General features: G+C 35.1%; 2 protein-coding genes across 2 annotated transcripts; one reads left to right on the top strand and one right to left on the bottom strand.

Moving 5' to 3' along the window:
* The first annotated feature begins 3,171 nt into the window (after positions 1–3,171).
* Positions 3,172–7,904, top strand: LOC145586365 (sulfate transporter 1.2-like). Its single transcript, XM_081643185.1, has 13 exons — positions 3,172–3,929; positions 4,034–4,082; positions 4,208–4,415; positions 4,508–4,688; positions 4,770–4,835; positions 4,926–5,039; positions 5,140–5,256; positions 5,566–5,692; positions 5,877–6,163; positions 6,266–6,456; positions 6,964–7,049; positions 7,150–7,226; positions 7,447–7,904. The coding sequence occupies exons 1-13, from the start codon at positions 3,588–3,590 to the stop codon at positions 7,588–7,590; spliced, it is 1,989 nt and encodes a 662-aa protein (XP_081499311.1). The 5' UTR covers positions 3,172–3,587; the 3' UTR covers positions 7,591–7,904.
* Positions 7,905–10,579: 2,675 nt separating this feature from the next.
* LOC145585111 (uncharacterized) lies at positions 10,580–21,838 on the bottom strand. The gene is made up of 10 exons (XM_081641848.1): positions 21,640–21,838; positions 21,257–21,552; positions 18,757–18,895; positions 17,613–17,734; positions 17,322–17,525; positions 16,624–16,683; positions 14,436–14,574; positions 13,345–13,463; positions 12,957–13,178; positions 10,580–11,207 (listed from the first exon to the last, which is right to left on the bottom strand). Exons 1-10 carry the CDS (start codon positions 21,806–21,808, stop codon positions 11,013–11,015), a joined length of 1,665 nt encoding a protein of 554 aa, XP_081497974.1. The 5' UTR covers positions 21,809–21,838; the 3' UTR covers positions 10,580–11,012.
* Positions 21,839–26,028: the final 4,190 nt, after the last annotated feature.

Raw genomic sequence — 26,028 nt, 5'->3', positions numbered from 1 at the left:
ACCGATCCAATATGGATTGGGTTGGAATCAATTATATCCATCCAATATGAATTTGATCCTAAGTTCCTAACATCATCGATCTGATCTAGTTTCGGTACAGTGATATAATATCTCATATTATCGTGTATGGATTAGTAGATTACTATCGTAACATCAGTGTATCCAGATCTTGAGTTTAAATTTTCTAGCTTTTGGCTTGGTTTAGGATTGATAAACAAGAACCACCCTGGTTCTTTGCTAGGTGCTTAACAAGATTACCCTTTAAAAAGAAATTGTAAAGCAATAGAAATCTTTAGGGTTGCATGACTTTAGGGGATGAATCTTGCACGTAATCTGGTCCCAATACAAAGACAAGAGTACTAGGTATGTAAGTATATGTTAGTCAATAAATTCCCTATTTAAAAAGTGATCGTACTATAAATAGCTAACTTTTTTGTTGCATCTATTTTTTTCTTAATAAAAAACGCCACTAAATTCTTCACTATTTTTTGCACAAACTTTAATTTTTATAGATGCTAATAAGTAGAAAAATCAGGTTATTTACCTTATTTTTACTTAACGACTCTCTATACACTAAAATTCTAAAAACAATCTGATTTATATCTAATTTTAAATCACACTTATTACAATCGAAATTCTATACCATTTACCCAACTTACCATTACATTTCTCTTAAAAAATCTTAGAGTAAAAGTTCCCATTATTTATCTTAGAATATTTCTTCTAACTTTATATTTCTAGAACCTATATGCTCCATTTTAATACTCAATTTATTTCCATAAAAGTTACAAATCATCACATGAGAGTCAGAGAGATTTGGAAAGAGATATTTAAAAGTGCAAATTAAGGAAAAAAAAAAAGTGCAATTCACTAATCTTCAACAGGTTCATTGAACCAAGACAATAAATCATGAACAGGTAATTTCTTCCATCTCTTCTGTTACACAACCTCCATCATTTTTTCTCTTGCATTAAAAAAACTAAACATAGGTTTACATTTTACAATGCCAAATCTCAAAACGAATCCTCTCTAATCTTTTTCCTTCCGTTCCCATCTTCAGATTAAAACACGTGATCTAAATAGAAAGACCAAAACCACCCTACTCCCCCGAGTCACACGGTCACAACCATCCATCTACAAATTGAACCATCTAGTCCTTCCAAAGGATCCGATTTATTACAATGTACTATAATTAGTCATAATTTTTTATTTTTTCGCATATAAAAATTTGGCTTTTTTTTTTTTTAGGGATCTAACCTAATTTATTTTTTACTTACATTTCCAGACTTACAGGTGCCGTCAAGTGTGCTCAATTTGGAGATACAAAAAAAGGTACCATTTATTTATTTATTTATTTTTTATGTTTTTTTAAATATTTAAGAATCATAAGTTATTTTTATAATTATTTAAATTTATTTTGGGGAGAAGAGAACTTTTGGAGGTCATGGAAAAGATCAAATGAGCCCCCACTATTAATGGTTTGAATGAAAAGCATATAATATGAATCATGGAATGCAGGTGTGCTTGTCACTTTCCTTAAATTTATTTTACAAAATTTGCACTTCTCTTTATTCTCCATCAAACTAGCTTCTTACTGGAGTAACTACCCCCCATTTGTAGCTAAGAACTTATGCTAATTTTGGCTAAGTATATTTTAACCTTTTGCTTACAATTCCTACTTTAGGCTGTTGATTTGATTGTTACGCAATACCATAGTATTGTCTTTATTGTTGTGTCGAGGTAGATTCTTGTATAAGACAGGTGTAGACAATAATATGGCTTCAGTCACCTTGGTTATGTCCTTGAGTTGCCCTTTTAATGTGTAAAGCCATAAAGGTCATTCATAAAAATTACCCGTCTTATGTTAACAGTAAAAGTCATATTAATCTCATTCCATTAGCTAGAAACTTGTTTAGGTGATTAATTCTGTATGATAATGATGTTTTTAGTATCTTACCTTAGTCATGCAATTGCATTCACCTAGTACTAGAACTTTACCAAGAGTTCCATTATCAACCAATAACATATACCACATTAATTAATTGCAATTTAAGAAGGAAATCTTATGTCATTGATTCATTTTCAACCAATAACTTATACCACATTAATTAATTGCAATTTATTATGAAGGAAATCTTATGTCTAGTCGTTCTTTCTCCATTTTCTCATTTCTCCGTTACCACTCGAGAGATGGTATCTGACTTCATAAATTCGTTATCATGGTAATTAATTAACATAGGCTGTACTTACTTATTTACAGTTTTACAGACGAATTCATCATTATTCACACAATTTATGACCACTTACCTAAGTGGCTATCAAAATATCGCCACAAACTTGCACTACATTAATCATATGAGATACCACCACACAAATTAAGAGTGAGGGATAGCTCAAGTGGTTAGAGCTCCCCTCCCGATTGTATAACATTTTGAAATCGATTCTCATCACCTGTCCGTCTACCTCTCTAAACACCCTAAAAAAACACCAATATAAAATATACACGGGAATCGATCATTTGACAACTCCGACCCACGGGGTTGGTGCAACATACCTTGCCACAATAAGGTCATTGTAAAAACAACAGTAGAAACTTAACACAAATAATCATGTAATGTTTGGTTATAGTTTTACAGCAAATTTTGTCTCAGTAATTGCATATGTCATTACAGATGGCATTTGTGGGGTGCAGAAACCTCCTTTTATGGGGAAGGTTGTATCTGAAACATGTATTGACTTAAAATTTATTAAAGTTTGATATGCTTCAATGAATTCAAACTAGTTAACTCAACTAATCTGATTGTTAGTTTGATACAATGACAACCTTACAATGTGGGTCAAGTCAACTATCAAAAAAAAAATGTTTAGACACATAAGAATGTATCAATGTACATACATACTCATAGGCTTGTAATTCAGCTGATTAGTAGAAAGATTATTGTTTCTGATAATTGTATATCTTTTCGTACATGATTTGAAAACATCTAAGTGATGGAAACTGTTATAATAAGTACTGTTAAGATAGGGCATGAAGCACCCCAACAACTTCACCTACATGTTTAGGTCAACACCACCCCTCCGTAATCTAGAATGAGCTTAAATACTAAGCAATAGAGAATATGTTAACCAATGACAGTAATGTACGGTTCTTGCTAAATTAGAAAGTGTGTACAATCAATTATTAAGTTCGGAATTTTGATCCTCCTACCGTGGTCTAATTAGTCTAATAGTACTTTTTTTTTTTTTCAATTTTATTTTTCTGATCCACCCATTTTTTTAATTTTGAAAATTCTTCAAGCCAAAATGTAGACTTTTGACTAGTTATTCTTTGACAGAACTTATAAAGCTCTGAGACCCTCTTGGTTTTTTGCAATTTGTAGCATACTCCAATCAATCACTTTCTCCAGCTTAGCTCAATTTCTCTGTTTTCTACTTCTTCTTGTACTTGTTTGCTTTCTTTTTCTCTCTTTTGCATACTTTTCATACTAATATTCTTAAGCAACTGATCTTTCACTATGAATGTTACATGTTACAGATTTAAATTGCATTAGCACCACCCCTTTTTAGTTGTTCTCCCAAACACTTCAATGGCCAATCTTCCAACAAATGGAGAGGCCGATACCAAAGAGATCGATATGGCTAGCCTGCCATCCTCTAAGCGTCATAACCAAAACCCAGACTTAGATCACCACAAAGTCGGTGTTCCATCTAAGCAGAACTTGTTTAAGGAGTTCACTTACACCGTGAAAGAAACATTCTTTGCTGATGACCCTTTACGACATTTCAAAGATCAGTCTAAGTCCCGGAAGTTCATTCTTGGTCTTCATGCTGTCTTCCCTATACTTGACTGGGGCCGAGGTTATAATCTCAAGAAGTTTCGAGGTGACCTCATTTCCGGCCTCACTATTGCCAGTCTCTGCATCCCTCAGGTATGCATTAATATTCATTTTTTGTACCTCATTGTTTAAAAATGTTATCCAAGTGTCATTTTGCATGTGTGACAATAATCTTGATTTTCCGGTGTATGTAACAGGATATTGGATATTCGAAACTTGCAAACCTCGACCCTGAGTATGGACTATGTATGCTCTACTACTATGACGACTACTACTACAGTTTTTGTTTAGGACTATAATTACTATCATAACATGTGATATTTATTTATTACTTATATACCGTGTTGTTTATATGTTGTAAACTAATGCAGACTCCAGCTTTGTACCCCCATTGATATATGCTTGCATGGGTAGTTCAAGAGATATTGCCATTGGACCGGTTGCTGTTGTTTCTCTTTTACTAGGAACTCTGATTCAGAATGAAATCGATCCTACTAAAAATCCCGTGGAGTATAGAAGACTTGCATTCACTGCAACATTTTTTGCAGGGATCACTCAAATGACCCTCGGATTCTTCAGGTCTGAAATAACTCTTCTGTAATTTATTGATTTTACTTTTGTACATATAACTAGTGTAACATATAATTCACCTCTTTTTTTCATGTCATCAGATTAGGATTCTTAATCGACTTCCTATCCCACGCGGCTATTGTTGGTTTCATGGGTGGAGCTGCAATTACAATCGCGTTGCAACAGCTTAAAGGATTTCTTGGGATCAAGGGAAAGCACTTTACAAAGAAATCAGATATAATTTCAGTCTTAAAGTCAGTTTTCGGGTCCATTCATCACGGGGTAAATACGAAGTTATTCTTTTACGTACTGCTATACAAGTAGTCTAATTGACTAACTATTTCTATTTTTCGCTACTTGAAGTGGAACTGGCAGACGATACTGATAGGATCAGTCTTTCTGGCCTTCCTTCTTTTCGCTAAGATGATTGTAAGAACTACACTTAATTCAATTTCAGCTGTTGTCTTTCTCCATTTTGTAGTAAGATTTTGTTGACTTTGGATCAAATCTAATCTTCAGGGAAAGAAAAACAAGAAACTGTTTTGGGTGCCAGCAATTGCTCCATTGATCTCAGTCATTTTATCCACTTTTTTCGTGTTTATAACTCATGCAGAAAAGAAAGGAGTAGAAATTGTAAGCTACCTTTCCTCTCTTATCTCTTGTAACATACAGAAAAGAGCGGGAACTTTATTTAAAAGATTATTGATTCGATTAAATATTGTTTCGGCTGTAGGTGAATCATATAGAAAAAGGACTTAACCCATCATCGGTGCATCTATTATATTTATCAGGAGATAATCTTCTGAGAGGTTTCAAAATTGGCTCTGTGGCTGGTATGATAGCACTAACTGTAAGTCATCCTCCTTAATGCACTGGTCATTTATCATGTTCTCGTATTTATCGAGTAAAATTGTCAACAATTACCTTATATGTTAAATTGAGAAAAAAAGCTATCATCATTTTCTCCTTTGATTGACAATTTGGTGAAAATTAGATGGTTAAATTAGGTTATATACTTATATTAAGCTTTCAGATCACTTTGATCTAAGAAAATGTTAAATTGGATTTAAAAAAATATATATTTTTATAAACATAAGGTGTTTCAGACAATGTCCCTTTTTAATGTCTGTTGAAAGTATTCCATGTAATTTTTGTACAGGAAGCCACAGCAATAGGAAGAACATTTGCAGCTATGAAGGACTACCAACTAGATGGAAACAAAGAAATGGTTGCTTTAGGGGCGATGAATGTTGTCGGATCAATGACTTCCTGCTATGTTGCCACTGGTAATTACATAAATGCTTAAAATTTGAAGCTAACAGAATTTTAAGATCAGTAAAATGTTTTTTTTTTTTTTTTTTTTTTTTTTTTTTTTTTTTTTTTTTTTTTCCTGATATTATAAAATTTTGATGATAATCTTTTATGTAACAGTTTAAGTAATCATCTGATATATGTGCTTATCTCTTGCAGGATCCTTCTCTCGATCTGCAGTGAATTACATGGCAGGCTGTCAAACTGCAGTCTCTAACATCGTTATGTCAGTCATCGTGTTCCTAACTCTGTTGTTTATAACACCGCTTTTTAAGTACACCCCAAATGCCATTCTTGCTTCCATCATCATATCTGCCGTCATCAACCTTATTGATTACGAGGCTGCTATTCTTATATGGAAGATTGATAAATTCGACTTTGTTGCATGTATGGGCGCCTTTTTTGGTGTCATATTTGCATCTGTTGAGATTGGTCTTTTGATCGCGGTATGGTTTCTTAAAGATTTTCTGCCTTTTTTTTTACCCTGTTAGCTTTTGTTATGAGTTTTTTGTTAAATTAATTTTGCTTTTCATGGTATGAACATACAGGTAGTTATATCCTTTGCGAAAATCCTCTTGCAAGTTACTAGGCCAAGAACAGCACTCTTGGGCAATCTGCCAGGTACAACGATTTACAGAAATCTTCAGCAGTATCCTGAAGCAGCTGATATTCCCGGTATATTGGTTATTAGAGTTGATTCGGCTATCTACTTCTCCAACTCAAATTACATTAAGGAGAGGTAATTTTTTTTTAATTATATTTCTCTGTTTTTATATTTTTGTTTAGATATTTTCGCTTGATTCTTCCTTGCCAAAAATAACTTAAAAAATCATTAAGGTTGATCAAAACTATACGTCGTGTTACCCTAATCCAAAAGGCCTTAAAAATTTCATTAGAATAATAGCTAAAGGAACAAGCACATTAAAAAAAATGCTTCTTTACATCATCCTTTTTGAGCTTTACACATTAAGAGAATATAATTATTTCTTTTTCTTTTGTATTCCTTTTATATCTTTTATTGGAATAGACTAATCATTCCACAACTTGCAATCAGAATAATATCTGAAGTAAGAATTTCATATCATGAACATATTCTACAGGAAGTGCTAAAAAGTCTTATTATCAAAATTTTCGAGTCTACACCTTTGGTCTCGAATGAACTTCTGATACCATCTGTACAGAAGTTAAAATTTGAGGCAGAGTAGTCTGGTTTCTCAAAGATTTATGTCTGGTTTTTGTGGTGCAGGATATTGAGATGGTTAGTCGATGAGGAAGAGAAGAGGAAAAAGCTGTACAGACCGAGGATCCAGTTTCTAATCGTAGAGATGTCACGTAAGTTATTTAGTATGTTGATTAATAGAAGACTGATAACTGCAAATGAAATTTTTACTACAACACCTTTACAATTATTTTCTTTCATGGGTTGATGCAGCTGTCACCGACATTGATACCAGTGGCATCCATGCTTTAGAAGAGTTGCACAAAAGTCTAGAGAAAAGAAATGTTCAGGTAAACAACTTTATCTGAGCTGATCCTGAACAAAATGAATCATCATTTAAGTATGAGCTGAGCTGAACTTGATCTGAATGACTCGTTTACTACCTCTACTTGTGACATATTGGTCTAAATTTGTCTTAGAGAATATAACAAGTTATAAATGTAAATTTATACTAACAGAATTTGCTACTAAAGTACACTGACATGCTTCTTTGGCATTCTGTTTATGCAGCTTGCTTTAGCAAATCCAGGGCCAGTGGTAATCGAGAAGCTACATGCATCCGATTTTACATCCTCAATAGGGGAAGACAACATCTATCTAACAGTCGCGCATGCTGTTCATTCATGCTCTCCAAGAGTAATCGAGGTGGCTTGATTATATGCGAACCGGGATTTCTAAAAGTTGTACGGGGTTGATTCGACTTGAATATATGTATGAGTTTGTGTCATTGTGAGTATGTTTAATCCGTATAGAGTGATGATTACGTCGTAATAAACTGGGTAATTGATGGATCATCATCCACCCTTATTTCGAGTTCTAAGCAGAGGAATTCAACAAGCATGTTTGATTGCATCATATAAAACAACCCCTTAGCTTTTAGGGTAATGTTGTGTGTGTACAGGAATGTATATGATTCAAGAAAATGTTAATCCATTTTCTAATGTAATGAGATGATTAGCAATTTGTCATTTCATGTGATTTGAATATTTGATCTATGATTACTTTAGGGGAAATTTAGATTTTAACACCTCATAAAAACCCGAAAATGATTTTTAACACCCCCATAAAAAAAAAATTATTTTAACACTATACAAATTTCCAAAAAATGGGTATTACCACCACTTAACTGATTCCGTTTAGGACTCCGTTAAGTGGACCCATAAAGCCAGATGTCGCTTTATTATTGGCTAAAAACAGAAAAAAAAAAAAAATAAAAAGAAAAATTAAAAATAAAAAACCTAAAACTACCCCAGCCACCCCTGCCCCACCACCGCGCCACCACCGCCCTCCGCCCAACCCACCACTGCCCTCCCCGAAGCCACCACCGGCGGCGCGTCTCCTCCCCCTCCCTCCCCCAACCCACCTGAACCCCCCCCCTCCCTTTCTCGCAACCGTTATCGGCCCCAAAAACAACCAAACCCACAACCCTCAACGACCACGAATCCCTCAAACAACCATAATTCCGGCCACAAATGGCCGAAATCGTCCGATTAAGGCCACTCAGCCACAAAATCGGCCGATTTCGACCATTTGTGGCCGGATTCGTGGTTGTTTTGGGGAAGGAGGGTTTTGAGTTTGGTGGGCTTTGGGGGCGACACCGTTGCGGGAAAGGGAGGGGGAGGGTTCAGGTGTGTTGGGAGTGCTAGTGCGCCGCCGGTGGTGGGTTCGGGGAGGGCAGTGGTGGGTTGGGGGGAGGGCGATGATGGAGCGATGGTGGCGCTGTGGTGGTGGCTGGGATGGTTCATTTTAGGTTTTCTATTTTTTTTTTAACAAATAAAATGGTGACACGTGTCACCGTGGACCACACTTAACGGAATTCCTAAACGGAATCCGTTAAGTGGTGGTAATACCAATTTTTTCTAAGTTTGTCTGGTGTTAAAATAAATTTTTTTTATGGGGGTGTTAAAAACCATTTTCGGGTTTTTGTGAGGTATTAAAATCTAAAATTTCCTTACTTTAGGTCCAAATTTCAGCAATGGACCATATATGCAATTTATTTTTATATTCGAACAAATAAAAATCTTTGAGATTTAAATTTTGTAATTACAATTTTATATACTTACTTGTAATTTGGATGTGCAATTTTGTGGTCAAGTTATTAGGAATAGGGTTACAAAGTTACGGTTAATTTACATTGACACTTACGAAAGAAAGAACCATATGAAATTATGAATACACGTTATAGTACAAGTCATACGGAAGTTTGAAGTTCCTTAGGAGCTGGTGAGAAGCATTGAATTCATGATTTTATATGGTTTTTACAAACATTATAAATGCCCAATTATTATTCCAATTTAATCTTGCTTCATCTTATGTACTCTTAACAAATTTTTGATTACCATTAGTCCAAACTTTAATCAACTAAGCTAGTTGATCATCCACATAAATAGAAGCTATTTAAGTCTCGATAAAAACATTTGGTTTCTTATTTTTATATGCAAAACTAATAATACGTAGTACATCAATGTCGCATACCACTTGTTTGAAAAAAAAAAAAAAAAAAGTGTACGTTGGAAGATTTTTAAGGGTCAACAAAAAAATTGCACCTTTGAAGTTGTCAATAGGTAAAATTGATGTGACATTATGATATAATTTTCAATCTACAATCTCTTCACTGTGTGTCAATACAAAATTATACAAGTACTAATTTTAATGGTCTAAACTTATGGAGTAAAAACCTTTGAACTAGTTATACTAAACTTTACATTTAAATTTTTATCATCTCGAATTAATTATAATATTATTTTTTTAAGTAATAGATTCCTAAATCAAACTAGTGTAAATCTGAAGAGAAAATTAAGATCTTCTGAGTCATAAACTATATTCAGCACAAAAAAGTCAAGAAAAAAGAATGGTGGAAGACTTTATTGAGTAGTGCAATAATGCAACCTCCAAACTTTTTCAAATTGAAGATTGGACTTTCAGAGCTAAAATTGATAAGGAGCAATTTCATCTTATGATCTGGAAGTCAAGGAAATGGTGTTTGTATGAAATCCAGGTGATATTAGATGAGTACATCAATAATATTTGAATATTTTGTTGAATTAATTGTCACATTGTAACAAATTTGTTAAGTTTATGATCTCTTTACTTGAAAGTCCCAACACTTACCTTACACTGAACAAGTAGTATCAGCAAGCTATTATGTTTATGGATTACTTGTGAACAAACTCAGTTATAACCCATTTGTTAAATTAATAAACAAGGTCAAAAAAAAAATCTTAGGGCCTGTTTTCTTCATCTTAATTCCAGTTCAGTTCAGCTCCAATCAATTCAACTCCTATTTCCTTCTCTCATAAACAATTCATTTTAGCTCTATTCAATTTAGTTCAGTTCAGCTCCAATCAGTTCAATTCAGGTAAATCAGAACAGGCCCCTAGTCTTGTTAAATTAATGAGTCAAGCTTGGACTAATTCATGTTCGACTTAGTTACGTTAATGAACAACTTGTTTAAGTTCATTGTATGTTTGTTTATGTTTCATTATAAGTATTTAAAACTTGTTCAAACTTGAATAAATATGTAACGTTTTAAAAACTATTTTAACATATTTGTATAATCCATTGAAGGCAAAATATAAATTCTAATTATAAACTGTGAATGTATTCAAAGAAGTAATTTTTTCGGAACATGTCAAAATAGATGTAAGACAATTAATCGAGGTTTATGGATTTGCAAACCTAATTGTCAAAATGCTGTATTTCTTGCTCAAAAAGTACAAGGGATAACATGATTATTAAGACTGCAGCAAACTAGAACAATACTGAGAGAGAATAAGGTCCTTGGTATTGACATTTACACTGCAGAAAGAAAGTCTGAATGGTGTAACCTCTCAGCCGAAATCGCAGACCACAACCACCCCTCTTCCCCACCAAACAAAGGAAAAAATTTGAGGGGTAAAAGAAACTCTACCCTCTTTCAGCCCTCTCTTTGTCAGAACACCTTTTCTAATCTTTAACTTAGCACACTAGCACCAATATACCATACCCTACAGAGGTAGCTGGTAGTGTCTCTTATCACGGCTTACTACCTAGGATGGCTAAGGAGAACTTAAGGGCACAAACATGGAGAGAGCTATTTATTTACCGATGCAAAACTTACTGAAGATACTTGATAAAACTTCTTCAGAGATGTCATCGCCACTAATCTGGCCTAGAGCCAATGCTGCTTCTCTCAAATCAATTGTCCAGAAATCCAACGGCAGTTCTTCTTCCATTGATGTTTTTAACCTCAATAAAGCCTCTTTGGTACGTACCAACTGCTCACATTGTCTCTGTTGACAATGCAACAATCTCAGTTAGATCATCAAACGAATGTCAATTGATTTAACATGTAAAGATAAAATACAAGCAGCTAATATAGAAATATTTAAAGATACATATTTTAGCAGCCAACAGAGCAGTACTATGCCAGAACAGGTGTATAACAAGCATGAAAGATACAACGATTGCGTTTGTAGCAACTAGTGGAGCCATGCAGGTAGGAAAAAACATGACCTGTCCATTAAGCAATCAAGCTAGGAGACAGACTGCCACAGGTGGGACATTTTATTGTCAGTTGAATTAAATAGCTAATAAATTATTCGGTCCAAAAGGTCAGCCAGGCATAATATCAAAAGATTCGCCAAGTACAGACAACCCATAGTTCCATGCCAAGATTGAGCCCATGCCAGTTAATGCCAAAATTGTGCAAGGTCATTCCAGGCAAAATGTATCTTTACTTTTGAGATTTGGTAAGGCCACTTGATTTGAATTTGCAAGGTACAAAAGAAAGAAGACTAGGATGCATAGGATAAAATTAAAAAGGTTTCCTGGGTTTGGATTTCAAATTTAGTGAAGGGCTTTGAATATTAACTAGTTTTATCTATCTAAATAATTAAGATCACCTGTTCAGTTCCTTTTTTTTCCAAAAACATAGCCTTAAGTTTCAATTACAAGGAAAAGGCTGACCTTTAAATTAATATCACAAGCACATATATTACAAGCTATTAGACTACAACATATCAAATCAGTCATGAGAAGTTTTCTTGCCATCACTATTATTACAAGTTGAAAAATTGGTCAGAGAAAGGCTTTACGGGTTTGAGAGCCAAAGCAGACTTAATGGAGGAAATTTCTACTTCTACATAGTGGTTTCATTGATGCAGAACATTAACAGAGCCAGGCAGTTCACCCTATTAAATGTTAGTTGAAAGAATGACCAAAGGGCTAGCAAACCACCAGCACTATTATCAACTTCATAATAGCATTTATCAACCGTCATGGTGGATGTAGCACTATCGCTGGGCAGTGACACAAAATAGTTTTCTGTGTATATTGTGTTAGTTGCTGTCACTAACACAATCTTTAAAGCGTATTTTTACATCAGATCTAAGTTCCAGTATTCCAAACCTATAGCAAATTGCTACTCCTTGACTTCATATGGGTCTTTTTGGGCCGACAGAGGTGGTACATTCATTTAGGACACGTAGCAGGCTTTTACAAATGCTGTCTTGTAGTAAATACAAAAGGGAATGAAAAAGAGAAGCAATGCCAAAGGAGGATTTCATATGGGACTTTTTGGACCAAGAGAGGTGGTACATTCATTGAGGAATATTTCAAGCTTTTGCAGATTTTGTCTAGTAGTAAATATGAAAGGGAGTGAAAAACAGAACTGAAGCCAAAAGAGTGAAAGTAAAGCATTATCTAAATAATTTTCCTCATCAGATGGTGATGAGTGCGGGTATAGGGGATGGAACCTTTCCAAATGAATCCTTACTTTGAAGAGGTTGAAATTACACACTAACAAGATACAGCATTATTTACATATTCTACATCCTTGTTTCCCCTTCCATCTTTGGCTGCCTTCTATGAGCTAGGAAGGAGGTGGTAAACCAAAGGTAAAGAACAATGCAGAGTTAATATAATACTACCTCCATTTAATAATTTTTGCAACTTTAGGGTATTATTTATGAGATGTAAAATATTCCAAAGTTGCAAAAAATATGAAAATGAGGTAGTATGATAAACTAAAGGTAGCTAACCTGGTTTATAGTCCATTTTCGCCCCCCAGAAGTAATGCTGTTGAGACCCACAACCTCTGATACTGCCCTCTCCAGATCTTCGAGTCCATCACCAGTGACAGCACATGTAGATATACACCTAGCAAAAAGATGATCTTCGACATTGAAGCTTTCAGCACATGCAGCTGGAAGACAATCTATCTTGTTGATGACAAGGATCATTGGTGTAAAAGATCTCATATCCTGTTTATTTGCACAAAAAAGGAAAAGCAACAACCCACAATCAAGTACGAATTAATAACAAGTGCAGAAAATAACAGAGCATTATGGATAGCTACAGTTTGCAAAACAAGCTGGAAGACATTTTGTGAATTACCACATTGGTGTACTAAATAGTTTAGAGAGAGACCTTAGCAGATTGAATTCTACTCAGAAGCCTGTTATCATCCATTGTCCAACCATCAGCAGCACTAATTGTCATAATAATGACATCAGCACCCAAGGCAGCAACTTCAGATCTCTCTACCCCTGCAACCAAAAATGTCAAAACAAGTTAATGCAGCTCAATATTTTAAACCATTTAGACGGCAGAATTCCTATTATATAATTTAGGAATTAGGAGGCTAATCAAATAGAACTAAATTCTGTTTTAGTTGGCTGAGTTTTTATTTATTTATTACTCCCTCCGTGTTTTAATAAGTGTTACAATTTACCTTTTTTCACTATTCACATAATGGTTTTGACTTGATTAATTTACTAATATATAAAAAACAAATGTTATTGTATTATACATTGTTGGATTCGTTATAATGTATACTTTCATAACATCAACAATTTTCCTATAATTTTACTAACATATAATTAGATAAATTAATTGTCAAAGTCGTGCCTCGGCATGCGTGTTTGGTCAAATTATAACACTTATCAAAACACGGAGGGAGTAATTAATATTTATTTATCATTATTATTAATTTTTTTATAACTCGTCAATGGCTTATCCACACATAGATTTCTATAAATGTATCTAACAAAGCCAGCTCAAGCACTCAGCATTTTGCAAAACATAAGCCCTCAGCCCATTAAATGAACAAGGAAAAAAGACACACAACCATCAGTGCCAAAGTTGTTACCACTTACCAGCGTCGCAGTCTTCTTATTTCTGTAACATGTTTTCCTAGGCATTTTTTTTTTTTCTATCCAAGTCAATGGATCAAAAAATATGCACATACATTTCAAGTTGACTACAATCAACATAAATCAATTTAAGAGCTTCCATAGTAATGAATCCAACAAAAGAGATTGGATTAGACCATACATAACCAGCAAACGCTAAAAAATAAAAAATTAAACACACAAACACACACACACACACACACACACACACACACACATGTACTTTGTATTGATATTCTCTTTTAATTTCAAGACCAAATAGTACAGACAATATCAATCTAGCTACACTGTTAAGCTACTGTCATAAAATAGAATAGATGCGCTTACCAATTTTTTCCACAATATCTTCAGTTTCCCGAATTCCAGCAGTATCAAGCAGGGTAATAGGGATTCCTTGAACAGTAATACTGGCTTCAACAACATCCCGAGTTGTCCCAGCAATTTCAGTGACTATAGCTCTCTCACTCTGCATGCTAATAAGGAATTAAGCCATGTAATTCCAATCAGTTTAGCATGAATCATACCAGATTACCAATCAAAATAGGAGATGAATCAAAGAACGCTCATAAATATGTAAAATAATTAAATAACCCTACAAAAAGGACATAAATATTTGAGCAGCATTCATGCCTCATATATCCCTCAGCTATAAGTTTAAAACTTGAGTTACAAAATCGCCACCTCATTCAACATAGAAACTACAAATGCTCAGCCAGCATACATATTTGCATCCTCAACATTACTTTGAATGGAACCTCGTTTGGAGGTTCAGTTATTTATTTTTTTTCCAGAACCAAGATGAATTGATTAAGAGATCATACATCTTCTCAAAGTCAAATTTATAGAAACACATCTTATGAGCTATTACAATCAACAACGCCACCAACATCACACACCTTGCACAGATCCCTGACATCTTACAAGAGTAAAGCATGCATGATAACATAACTTTTTCAATTTCATTATTGATTCAAGATGAAAGGTAATATCTCCTCTGTAGCTCTGACTCTTAATTATTGTAACTCTTAATCATTTTAACATACCCTTTTGGCAAGCTTTTTCTCCCTACTTAATTTCTAAAACTAGGAGTGCTAGCTAATAGGTGGGATTTGTGGAACAGCTAAAGCTCAGACAAAAGCAAGTTGTTAAAGTTTGTATTTAAAACAAAAATCAATCTGAATAATATTTTACATTTTACTCAATGAATTTGATTCAGTATGTTCTTAAAGGTCTTTTGAAATTCTTATAGAGCTTCTTTATAGCTAGTTTGAACATCGAATTTAAAAATTCAAACATATTGCAAATTAAAATTTGAAATATGAGATATTTATTGGAGAAAAAGATTGTAGATCCAAACAAGCAGTCAAAAGCATAAAATTTAGGATTTTTTGGAAATAATCACCTACTATTGTTGTCGTTTTAGTAATTACCACCTACAATTTTATTTTTTTTTATTTTTTTTTTTTTTTGTATTTTACCACCTACTATTTTTAAAAACATGAATATTTCCCACCAGATTCTCATACATGACGTCATCATGCCTTCTTCTTCCTCGATTCTCATGTTCAATGATTTTTTTTCAATATAAATTAAAATTAGATTAGGGAAAAGCATTTACTAGTCGATTTAACATAATTCAAACTCACACGAACAAAATTAAATCACTAATATGTGTCGATTATAATATGTTGTTCTTCATTTAGGGTTTATCTCAAATTTGGGGAATTTTTCAAACTGAGATAATTTTTCAAATTAAGCATTATTTACATTGATTAACTCTATATAGAACTAATATATATGATATGCTCAATTTAGGATTGTAAATCATAATTTAGAAAAACAGTTGATTTTAAATTATCCCTAAAATACATATGAGCCCAAATTTTTCATATCAATAATTAGTAACAATTTCTTAACAATAATATCAATTTCGGTACTAATTGAGACATAATACGTTAAATCGATGCAAAATAGTCTCAATTTCATAAATTAATCACTAAATCATAAACTCCTAATTACATTTCAAAACCCTAAATGATGAACACCATCCTATAGTTAGCCCCAATTTTGTAAATTAGGTACTTTAATGGTTTGTTTGCATAATTTAGATTTGCAATTCAAAAAATCGAAGAACAAGGTTAGAAAAAGGAATGAAATTGAAAAAAAATCGTCGGTAGAGCCCACAATGACGTCATGTAGGCAATCAGGTGGGAAATTTTCATGTTTTTAAAAATAGTAGGTGGTAGAATACAAAAAAAAAAAAAAAAAAAAAAAAAAAAAAAAAAAAAAAAAAAAAAAAAAAATTGTTGGTGGTAATTACTAAAACGACAACAATAGTAAGTGGTAATTGTCAAAAAATCCTAAAATTTAACCTAATCTTGTTACTTGTCATTCATGGGAAAGAAATCATGTCATCCATACACTACTCAACTTTTAAACCCAAATACAGTAGCAAGAATTATCATGAATGTGGAGGCATAGTTCATTAGATGGGCAAAGAATCTGTTTTGTGTACCTTGCTCCAAGCATTCAAAAGGCTTGACTTTCCCACATTAGGCCTGCCGACAATTGCAATCTGCAAACAGTTTGCAAATATAATTTCATCAACTGCAGAAAAAAAGAAAAAAGTGATAAAGTAATGTTGTAGCTCTTGTAAGCCTGTAGCTATAATCAGAAGCTCAGAACTAAATTATGCTTTCAATACTTATATTGAGGGAAAGCTACGCCTTTTATGTATTTGACCAAACAGGATACATATTTGTGAAGGCATTAACCATCAACTACTGAAATTTGGTAAATAATATATATGGTCTAAGCAAGGTGAGGTAATTAAAACATAAAGCAGAGAAACTAAGACTTTTCTAGTATAAAAATTTCAAAACAAAATCAGTAACAGAAACCCAAGCTTTAGGAGTTACTCAATATCAGGTCAGTAGGTCACTGCCAAATGGAGTTTTGTATATTATTGAACAGATAAAAGGAAACTCCTATATTGCAAACATGTGACAGTAACATTGATTCATAGCAATCATAGGTTAAAGTGAAGATAGAAACACCCTGATCATTCATCACAAAATTTTCAAAAAGATTGATGTAAAAGATACTACTAGCCTTTTCAGGAGGAGTGGGGGAAATCAAGACATTAAGTATTTTACACAGATTATGAAGAATTGAATGTCAGTCCCAAACTTTTGCTGAAAAGCAAATCATCACCTGCAGTCCTGATTGTAGAAGCTTGTCATAGTTGGCAGTTTCCAGTGCCTTTTGTACATCTTCTACCATAGCATCTATTTTATTTCTAGTTGATAACAAGTCCAAAAGCGGCATTTCGTCCTCAAAATCAAGACGCGCCTCAATTTCACAAAGCAATTCTATGCATTGCTTTCGGATTGACTTGACAAGATGTGAGAAACCCCCCTGTCAAAAGCAGTACAATAATTTGTAACAATATTCAGAAACTAAAAGAATTCACAATAGAAGAATATTCTAATACTTAAACCATACCTGGATTCCAGCTAGTGCTGCATCAGCAGCGCCCACAGAATTTGCTGTTATCAGCTTCCCCACATTTTCTGCTTGGGTGAGATCCAAGCGACCATTTAGAAAAGCACGAAGAGTAAACTCGCCTGACAAAGAGAACAAAGAAATTTTCACGGACAGCATATTGAAACCAGATGTCCCTGAAACTGTATGGAGATCACTTTAAAGATAAGCAATCATTATATATTCTCATTTGTGTTATAGAATAGAAATTCCTCATTTGGGTGGGGCCCATCTTCAGTTTTAATCAACAATACTCCTGTAACCCCGCTATATTTTCTCCCACCTCCACTAAAAACAATAAACTATTCCCTCTAGGCCACTAACTTTATTTTTGTTAAAGTTTAATCAACAATACCCGGCTACAATTCCTCTCCTAAATCCAGGAGAAATGGGGCTCTTATTAAGGGCTGGGAGAGTAATAATGCTTAGGTGGAACTTTTGATAGTATATCTAAAATCCAGAAATACAAGATACTTAAAGCCCCATAAGTCCATAACCTTTCATCATTAATAAGAGAACCGTGTATCTAGAGATAAGAACACACATCAACACACCGCGATCACCCTTGTGGTTTTTTCCCCCTATGATTCGTACACCTTCCTCAAAAGAGGTCAAGCAAATCAAGGATCATATCAACCTTTACAAATAAACAAGTGAGGCATACGAACATGTACTTTAGCGATTTTTTTTTCTGAACAACATCCCAGCTCCTGCAGATAAGTTAATCTCATCTCTCATCTTGATATTATCATAAAAGCTCCCCCTTAAGACTGGATATGCAGTCTGTCACCTCTGGGGGATTTGCAATTCCATTATCATTAAAGCTCCCCCTCAAAAGTCAAAACAACCCCACTCAGCAATTTTTCTGACATTTGATCATAGTATATCAAACTTGTGTCATGTGAGCAAAACATAAATTGGTTGCAGATTGTTACTTCATGATGTTCAACAATTTAACAATAGGCTTCTCAAGGGTGTCATGACTATCATCAGCTTATCACTGACCTATGAACTAATTGATAATTTGATTACAGAAAGCAACAAAGAAAAGAAAGATCTTGCAGCAGAATGACAAATATTACTTTTAAACTGACAAAATTCACACCTGGTTCAGCAAGTCTTGCACCGGCATCTAAACAAGCTCTCAGCACACGCCGAAGACATACTTCACTACCATGGCACTGGAGCTCAATCACATCCTCACGAGTGTATGATCTTGGAGCCAGCATAGGAACCACTATAACCTAGCAAAAATCCATTTCTATCTTAAGATAGCCTGCTTACTCACATACAACAGATAACAGAGCATGCTTAAAGCCTCAATGTGAAGTTATATAGGCTTAAAATACTCCCTTTGTTCCACTATGAACTTTACTTTATTCATCTTTTGAGAGAGAGTATATATAAAACTTTATCCCAATTGAAACAGGTTCTCCTCTCTAAAATATACAGCAGTAAAGAAAGCATGTGGACCCAGTGTTTACATTATTTTTTCCTCTATGATAAAATTGTGTGTTTACGATAATTGAATACTTTTTAAAAATGGAACAGAGGGAGTAGCTAGGAAACACAACAAAATTTTACGCACCATTCCACTACATGAGGAAACGGGAAAGAAAGAAGTGGCAAAGGTAAAACTGGGAAACAATCCAATCCGACATGGCTATACAGAGATTAGTACTCATCCTCTCCTTATCTCTTAGATTAAGGCATATCTAATTTTATGTATACTAGGAAAGATGACAACTGTTTTCCGACTTCCTAAAATAATAGATATCACTATTAATTACGAACAGAAGTAATATAATTTTTGGTGAGTACTTTGAGTACATTGCTAATTTGGCTTGCATTTAAACATATTTTCATAAAATTATTCACATCAAACATTCCAGCCACAAGTGATTATAAAAAACTAAATGCGCTTTTAGAGGAGGTTTAGAGCAAGAATATGATAGACAACCTTGTGCTCGCCAAACAAAGAGGATGTCACCAAGCAATCCTCAAAAATGATATGAGAAACTCAACATTTAAGCTTGTGCCAATAAAATTTTCCATTAAATTATATTGGGAATTAATCAACACCTGTATGCCAACATTGGTGGGTCTACAAAAGCTGAAATCTCCTGACTAACAGCTTTATACACTGTATTTAAAACTAAATTGCCAAATTCCAATACTACTAAAACAACATCAAATCCTTATTCCTAAAAGGATAGGGTCAGTTGCATGAACCAATAATTTCTCTCACGTAATCATCCACTGAGATTTTCTTCCTCCATTCTATCTAGTGCTACAAGGTTTAGCAAACCCATTTATTTATTAAATCCATCCATCTATCTTTGGTATCCCACAACTTATAAAATACATAATGTCACAACTCTTCACTTTCCTAATAAACTCTTGTTTGCCATCAATGTCACACATACCCAAACAAACGCAGTGAGTTCTTCCATATCTTATCTTCATTATTGCTAGGCGTTAGCAGCTCCAACTTTCCCACAAATATCCTAAGATTTAATTCTATCCCTCAAAGTGTTTCAATACATCCATCACAGCAACATGTTTTTAATACATTTCCTACAACACGACCTACACCCATCTTCTAAACATGATCTTTCTTAAATGTCCAACTTTATGACCCGTATAGTAATGCTAGTCTAATAGTCTTCTAATAGAATTTTTCCTTAGGCACACTATGGTCGTACAACAACACATGGTCACCATTCAGCCATAGAGACTAGACTTGACTAGATCTCCAGTACAGACATTGAGACTAGCCTTAGTCTTGTAAATTATATCTTGGTCAATTTCGAACCAAGATTCGTAAACCATCCACTAAGAGGTAATTTTTAAGAATCGTATGTCACTACATCCTCACGTAGCTGCCACATGAATTTAATTTTGCACCACTCTGACTTAGCATAAAAACCAGCATACTCCAATTTAGCATTACAAACCAAAAAATGTCTCATCCTATGATAAGACATTATCCACAAATACAGCAAAATGTTGGCATCTCATCTCACATAGACCTTGTTGCTTCATCTAACATTGGCACATTGCTCCAAAGGAAAATGAATTATTACATATCCTTGATATAGTCCAATAATTGAGAAACTCTATGTTACTCCATGAATCCTGACATTTGTTACCACTTCTCAATATAAATCACGGGATACCTTCTTCACTTGCATTTCAATACTTTTCCTCATTAAACATCCAAACAAATTAAATGAAGTAATTTCCACTATTTTAGTTTTCAATAGTGTTCTTCATTTTACTTTTCCATAGATATACACTTTGAAATGATTCCCAACTCAACGTATAATCCTATGCCAAATAACTTTCTATGAAATTTAAAAATAATTCAAGCAGCACATGTTTGCTAACATTAGTAGGTCTACAAAAACAGAGATCCCAATTAGTAGCTTTAATGTTGTATAAAAAGCCAAACTTCCAAATTCCAATAACTATGTTAATTGTTAATCCCTAACATTTCAAACAAAAGAAAAGTAGCAATTTCCACACTTTTCCTTCAAAATTACTTTTGCAATGTATTCCCACATTAAATTGATTAAAAATAAAAATAAAAATTACTTAATTACCTCATCAATAACGTTGCCAAGATGATCCAAAACCACACCATATTCAACAACATGGCTGTTAGGCTGCCACAAACAACTACCCTCTTCTTCCTTCTTCTTCTTCCTCTCCTTCATTCGCCGAAACACCTTTCGAACAATCTCCACCGAAGACGGCCCCGATAACCTAATAATACCCACAGCAGCAGGAGGACCACCCATGGAAGTAACAATGGCAGCAATTGTACTCGAAACTGCCACATGGGTTTTCTCAAAAGACCCAGAAATTCGTTCATCATGCTTCAAAATCAGCAAATTCCCTGCAAACATTACAAGAAATTGAGGTCAGAAACAAAACAAATGGAGTAAAAATCAATCAAAAAAGGAGATTCAAATCAAAGGGGTACCATTTGAAGAGGGAAAAGATTGAGAATTGAGAGCTTGAGTAGGGTTTAAGGAGTGTTTAGAGCAAAAGGGTCTGCAAAGAAGAGGAAGTGAAGAAGAGGGTTTGGGAAGAAGCCAAGTACGATGGATGATGTTGAGTAGAGAACGAAGGGATGAGGGAAGATGTGCCATTTTTTCTTGTTTTCTTTGGTGTAGCGGGAAACAATTGTACATGTACCGTGAATTTGTGATGTTACTCATGTTAGGTTGAAGTCGAGTACGAGACGGTATGAGTAAAGGTGTCGATTCGGATAACCGGATAGAGGTTGGGTTGGGTCTGTTAGCGCCAGGTCTGTTAGCGTCAGGTCTATTCGGGTTAGGTATATTCGGTTCAAAATTGCATTGGTGTAGCGGGAAACAATTGTGCATATACCACCAACTTGTGATGTTACTCATGTTAGGTTGAAGTTGAAGTACGACGATATGAGTTGGGTAAATAGTTTAATTTCCGTGTCATGCACAATAATTTTAAATAGCTAGTATTAAGCTATCATTGTAATTAGTTCTTTATAAACAAAATAAAATCTAAGAATACTGTTAGTTTCCTCTAGGTTTTCCTTGGGAGGGTTTGTCTAGGTTTCTCCTAGGGCTTCCTTCTCTTGAAGGTTCTCTTTGTTTTTGCTTGATTTTTGACCATGGAATCAAATCCTATCATGGCCAAGTCGAATACTGATCAATTGCCTCCTCTAGAACAAGAAAAATCTTTAGAAAAAGACTCGAATAAAACCCAAAATACTCAAATTGATTCCGCTAGCAATACTATAATTGTAAACTTGAATAAGGATGAACAGGAGGATGTTGTGGAGTGGATTGAAGGCGATGCAGAGGAGGAGGATGTGAGGGTGGAATTAGGGCTTGTAGGGAAGGTTTGGACGGATTGCTCTATTAATTCTAATGCTTTCTTGTCAACAATAAAGAATGTTTGGCAACCTAAGCATGGATTGGAAATTAGCAATATCGGAAAAAATACTTATATGTTCCAATTTCACCATTGGAGAGATAAGAAAAAAGTCCTTGATGAAGAGTCGTGGCACTTTGATCGGCACGCCCTTCTGCTTGGTGAGATCGAGGACAATGTGAAACCACTTAATGTTAAATTGTGTGAACTCCCGATGTGGGTTAGGGTGTATAACCTTCCTTTCAAGGGCAAGTTGAACATTGCTAATGTGGAGGCCATAGGAAATAAAATTGGGCGTTTTATCAAGTTGGAGAACTCGGGATGTATGGGCATTGACAAGTTAGTGAGAATTAGAGTAATGGTTGATGTCACAAAACCGCTCTTGCAAAAGGTCAAGGTGAAAATGCGAGGCGGTTACGAAGACTTCTTTGAGGTCAAGTATGAGAAACCACCTCTGTTCTGATTCTTCTGTGGAATGTTAGGTCATGGGGTTAAAGATTGTGATGGATGTCGAGAAGAGGATGATCCTACCATGAAGTTTGGGGCTGGATGAAAGCTTCTCCATGGAAGAGTAATAAGGGTGATAGTGTGAATGATTCTAACATCGTTAACTCATCATGTGCAAGGGGTTTGTTTGTCACAAAGCCAAAATCTACTGAAAAAAGGTGAGTAAGGAGGTGATGGGGACAGTCCTGGATAAATTCAATGGAGTCTCCTTGGCTTTGGAAGTGACATCAGAAAAGGAAAGTGAATTGAATGCACAAGGTAAGATGGCAGCGAATTTAATTCATCAACAGCCAACCGCTTTGACAGAGCTGCAATGTCATGATGTTAGCGTGAATGTATCCCAAATAAATTCCCAGAGCGAGCTTGTTCACACAGGGGATAGCGAGAAGAAATATCAGGAAAAAAAGAAAACGAAAGTTATGATCCTGAAGGAAAGGAAAAATGTGAATAATACTGATAGTGCTTTACTTACTGGAAATACAAGAAAAAAAGATGAGCAGGATGGAGAGATGAGTAGTAGTGGGGAAGTAGAAGGTGAAAACAGAATGAAAAAAAGAGCCATTGTTAGCAACTTGATGAATGAATATGTTAACACTAATATGACTGATATGGTGGCGGGCCCTACTTCTTGGGCTCTTGGTGATCAATGAGGTTCATTTTATCATGGAACTGCCGAGGGTTGGGGAGCCCTCGGGCAGTCAATGCGCTTAGGCGTATTGTCATCACAGAAAATCCCGGGTTAGTGTTTTTGTAAGAGACTAAACTTAGTCCGAGTGAAATGGAACGTGTCAAAAATAAACTGAAAGTTACTAGAATGCTTGTGGTAGGGTGTGTTGGGGAAGGAAGGAAAAGAAGTGGTGGATTGGCTTTACTTTGGCGTAATGATTGGAACATCACTATCCAATCATATTCCCCAAACCATATTGATGCTCATGTGAAATGTGAGGAGTGGGATTTGTGGAGATTTATAGGGGTGTATGGCTTCCCAGAGGATGAAAATAAACATAAAACAGGTTCCCTCTTGGAAAACTTGATTAATGATCATCATTTGCCTTGACTTTGTGGAGGTGATTTTAACTTGATGATGTGGTCCACGGAGAAACAAGGTGGGGCTGCCTTTAAGTACTCTGAAGCTGCTATACTTTGTGATGCTCTGAGCACGTGTAGGCTTGAAGATTTGGGATATATAGGATACCCTTTCACATGGTTCAATAACCGTGATGGTGAGGATGATCTACAAGAAAGGCTCGATAGGTTCGTGGTCAACGAAAAATGAAAGGAGCTGTTCTCAGGGGCGTATGTTACTCATCTTGAGAAGTGGAAATCTGATCATTTACCTTTGCTCCTTTGTGTCAAAGATCGGATTCATGTTGAAAAGAAAAAAAAGATACAAAGAATTTTCAGATTCGAAGAGATATGGCTTAGAGAAGAATCGTGTGCGGATATAATCAAAGAAGCTTGAGATGGAGGGGGTGATGTGAAGGTGAACTTGTGCAACACTGCTGGAAGACTCGACTCTTGGAGTAAAAAAACATTTCGGCAGCCTTGCAAAAGAAATGAGAACTCTAAAATCCCAAATGGCGAAGCTCATGGAAGAGGAGCAAACTTCCGAGGTTATTTCTCAAATGAAGGCAATTGATGAGCGATTAGATGAACTCGAGGAGAGGGAAGAGCTTTATTGGAAACAAAGAAGCGGAGAGGAGTGGCTTAAAAATGGTGATAAAAACTCCAAGTTTTTTCACGCAAAAGCTAAGCAGCGAGCCAAACGAAATAGCATTGTCTCTATCTCGGATGAAGCAGGAAACATCTTTAATGAAGAAGAGAAAATTTCTGTAGTCCTTGCTGCCCATTTCGAAGCTCTCTTTGGCTCTTCTTGTCAGGTGGATGCGGACCCAATCATAGACCTTGTGGAGGCTCGAGTTTCAGAGTCGATGTATAATTTCCTTTCTGAACCGTTTCGAGCAGATGAAGTCACCCAAGCCCTAAAGCAAATGCATCCTACGAAGGCTCCTGGCCCCGATGGTATGTGTGCTCTTTTTTATCAGAAATTTTGGAATATTGTCTGTCCGAATATTATAGATTTGGTCTTGGATATTTTGAATAATGGAGGTGATATTGAGTCTATTAATCAGACTTACATTGTTTTGATCCCTAAGAAAAAAGAATGTGAGTCTCCTGCGGATCATAGACCTATTAGTTTGTGCAATGTGATCTATAAGATTGTGACTAAGGTTCTTGCGAATAGATTGAAAATTGTTTTGCCGGATATTATTCATGAGTCCCAAAGTGGTTTTGCCCTGGGTCGTTTAATTTCAGACAATATCCTTGTTGCGTATGAATGCTTTCACTATTTGCGGAAAAAGAAGAAAGGGAAAAATGGTTTTATGGATCTCAAGCTTGACATGTGTAAAGCTTATGATAGGGTGGAATGATCTTTTTTGGAGCGTATGATGCTCAAATTGGGTCTCCCGGGTGGCTATGTTACTACTGTTATGAAAGGTGTGTCTTCTACCTCCTTCAAAATTCTTGTGAATGGGCAACCGTCTAGGGGTTTCTTACCTTCCAGAGGACTTCGACAGGGTGATCCCTTGTCGCCTTTTCTCTTTATTATTTGTGCAGAGGGGTTATCTGCCCTCCTTAGAGATGCCGAGAAGAAAAACATCATTCATGGGGTGAAAAGTGGCAAAAAAAATGGATCTGATATCTCACTTATTTTTTGCAGATGATAGTTTGTTGTTCATAAGGGCCAACGAAGAGGAAGTTGATAATGTACTTGACATTCTTTCCACCTATGAAACTGCTTTGGGTCAGAAACTGAATATGGAGAAATCTGAGGTCTCCTTTAGCCGAAACATTGAGCCAGAGAAGAAGAATATGCTTCAGATGAAGTTATCATTTAAGGTTGTTGAGGGACATGACAAATATCTTGGTCTTCCTACTTATTTAG

Source organism: Chenopodium album, chromosome 16 (assembly GCF_948465745.1).
Source record: "Chenopodium album chromosome 16, dcCheAlbu1.1, whole genome shotgun sequence".
Lineage (NCBI taxonomy): Eukaryota > Viridiplantae > Streptophyta > Magnoliopsida > Caryophyllales > Amaranthaceae > Chenopodium > Chenopodium album.
This window is presented reverse-complemented; position numbering and strand designations above follow the sequence as displayed.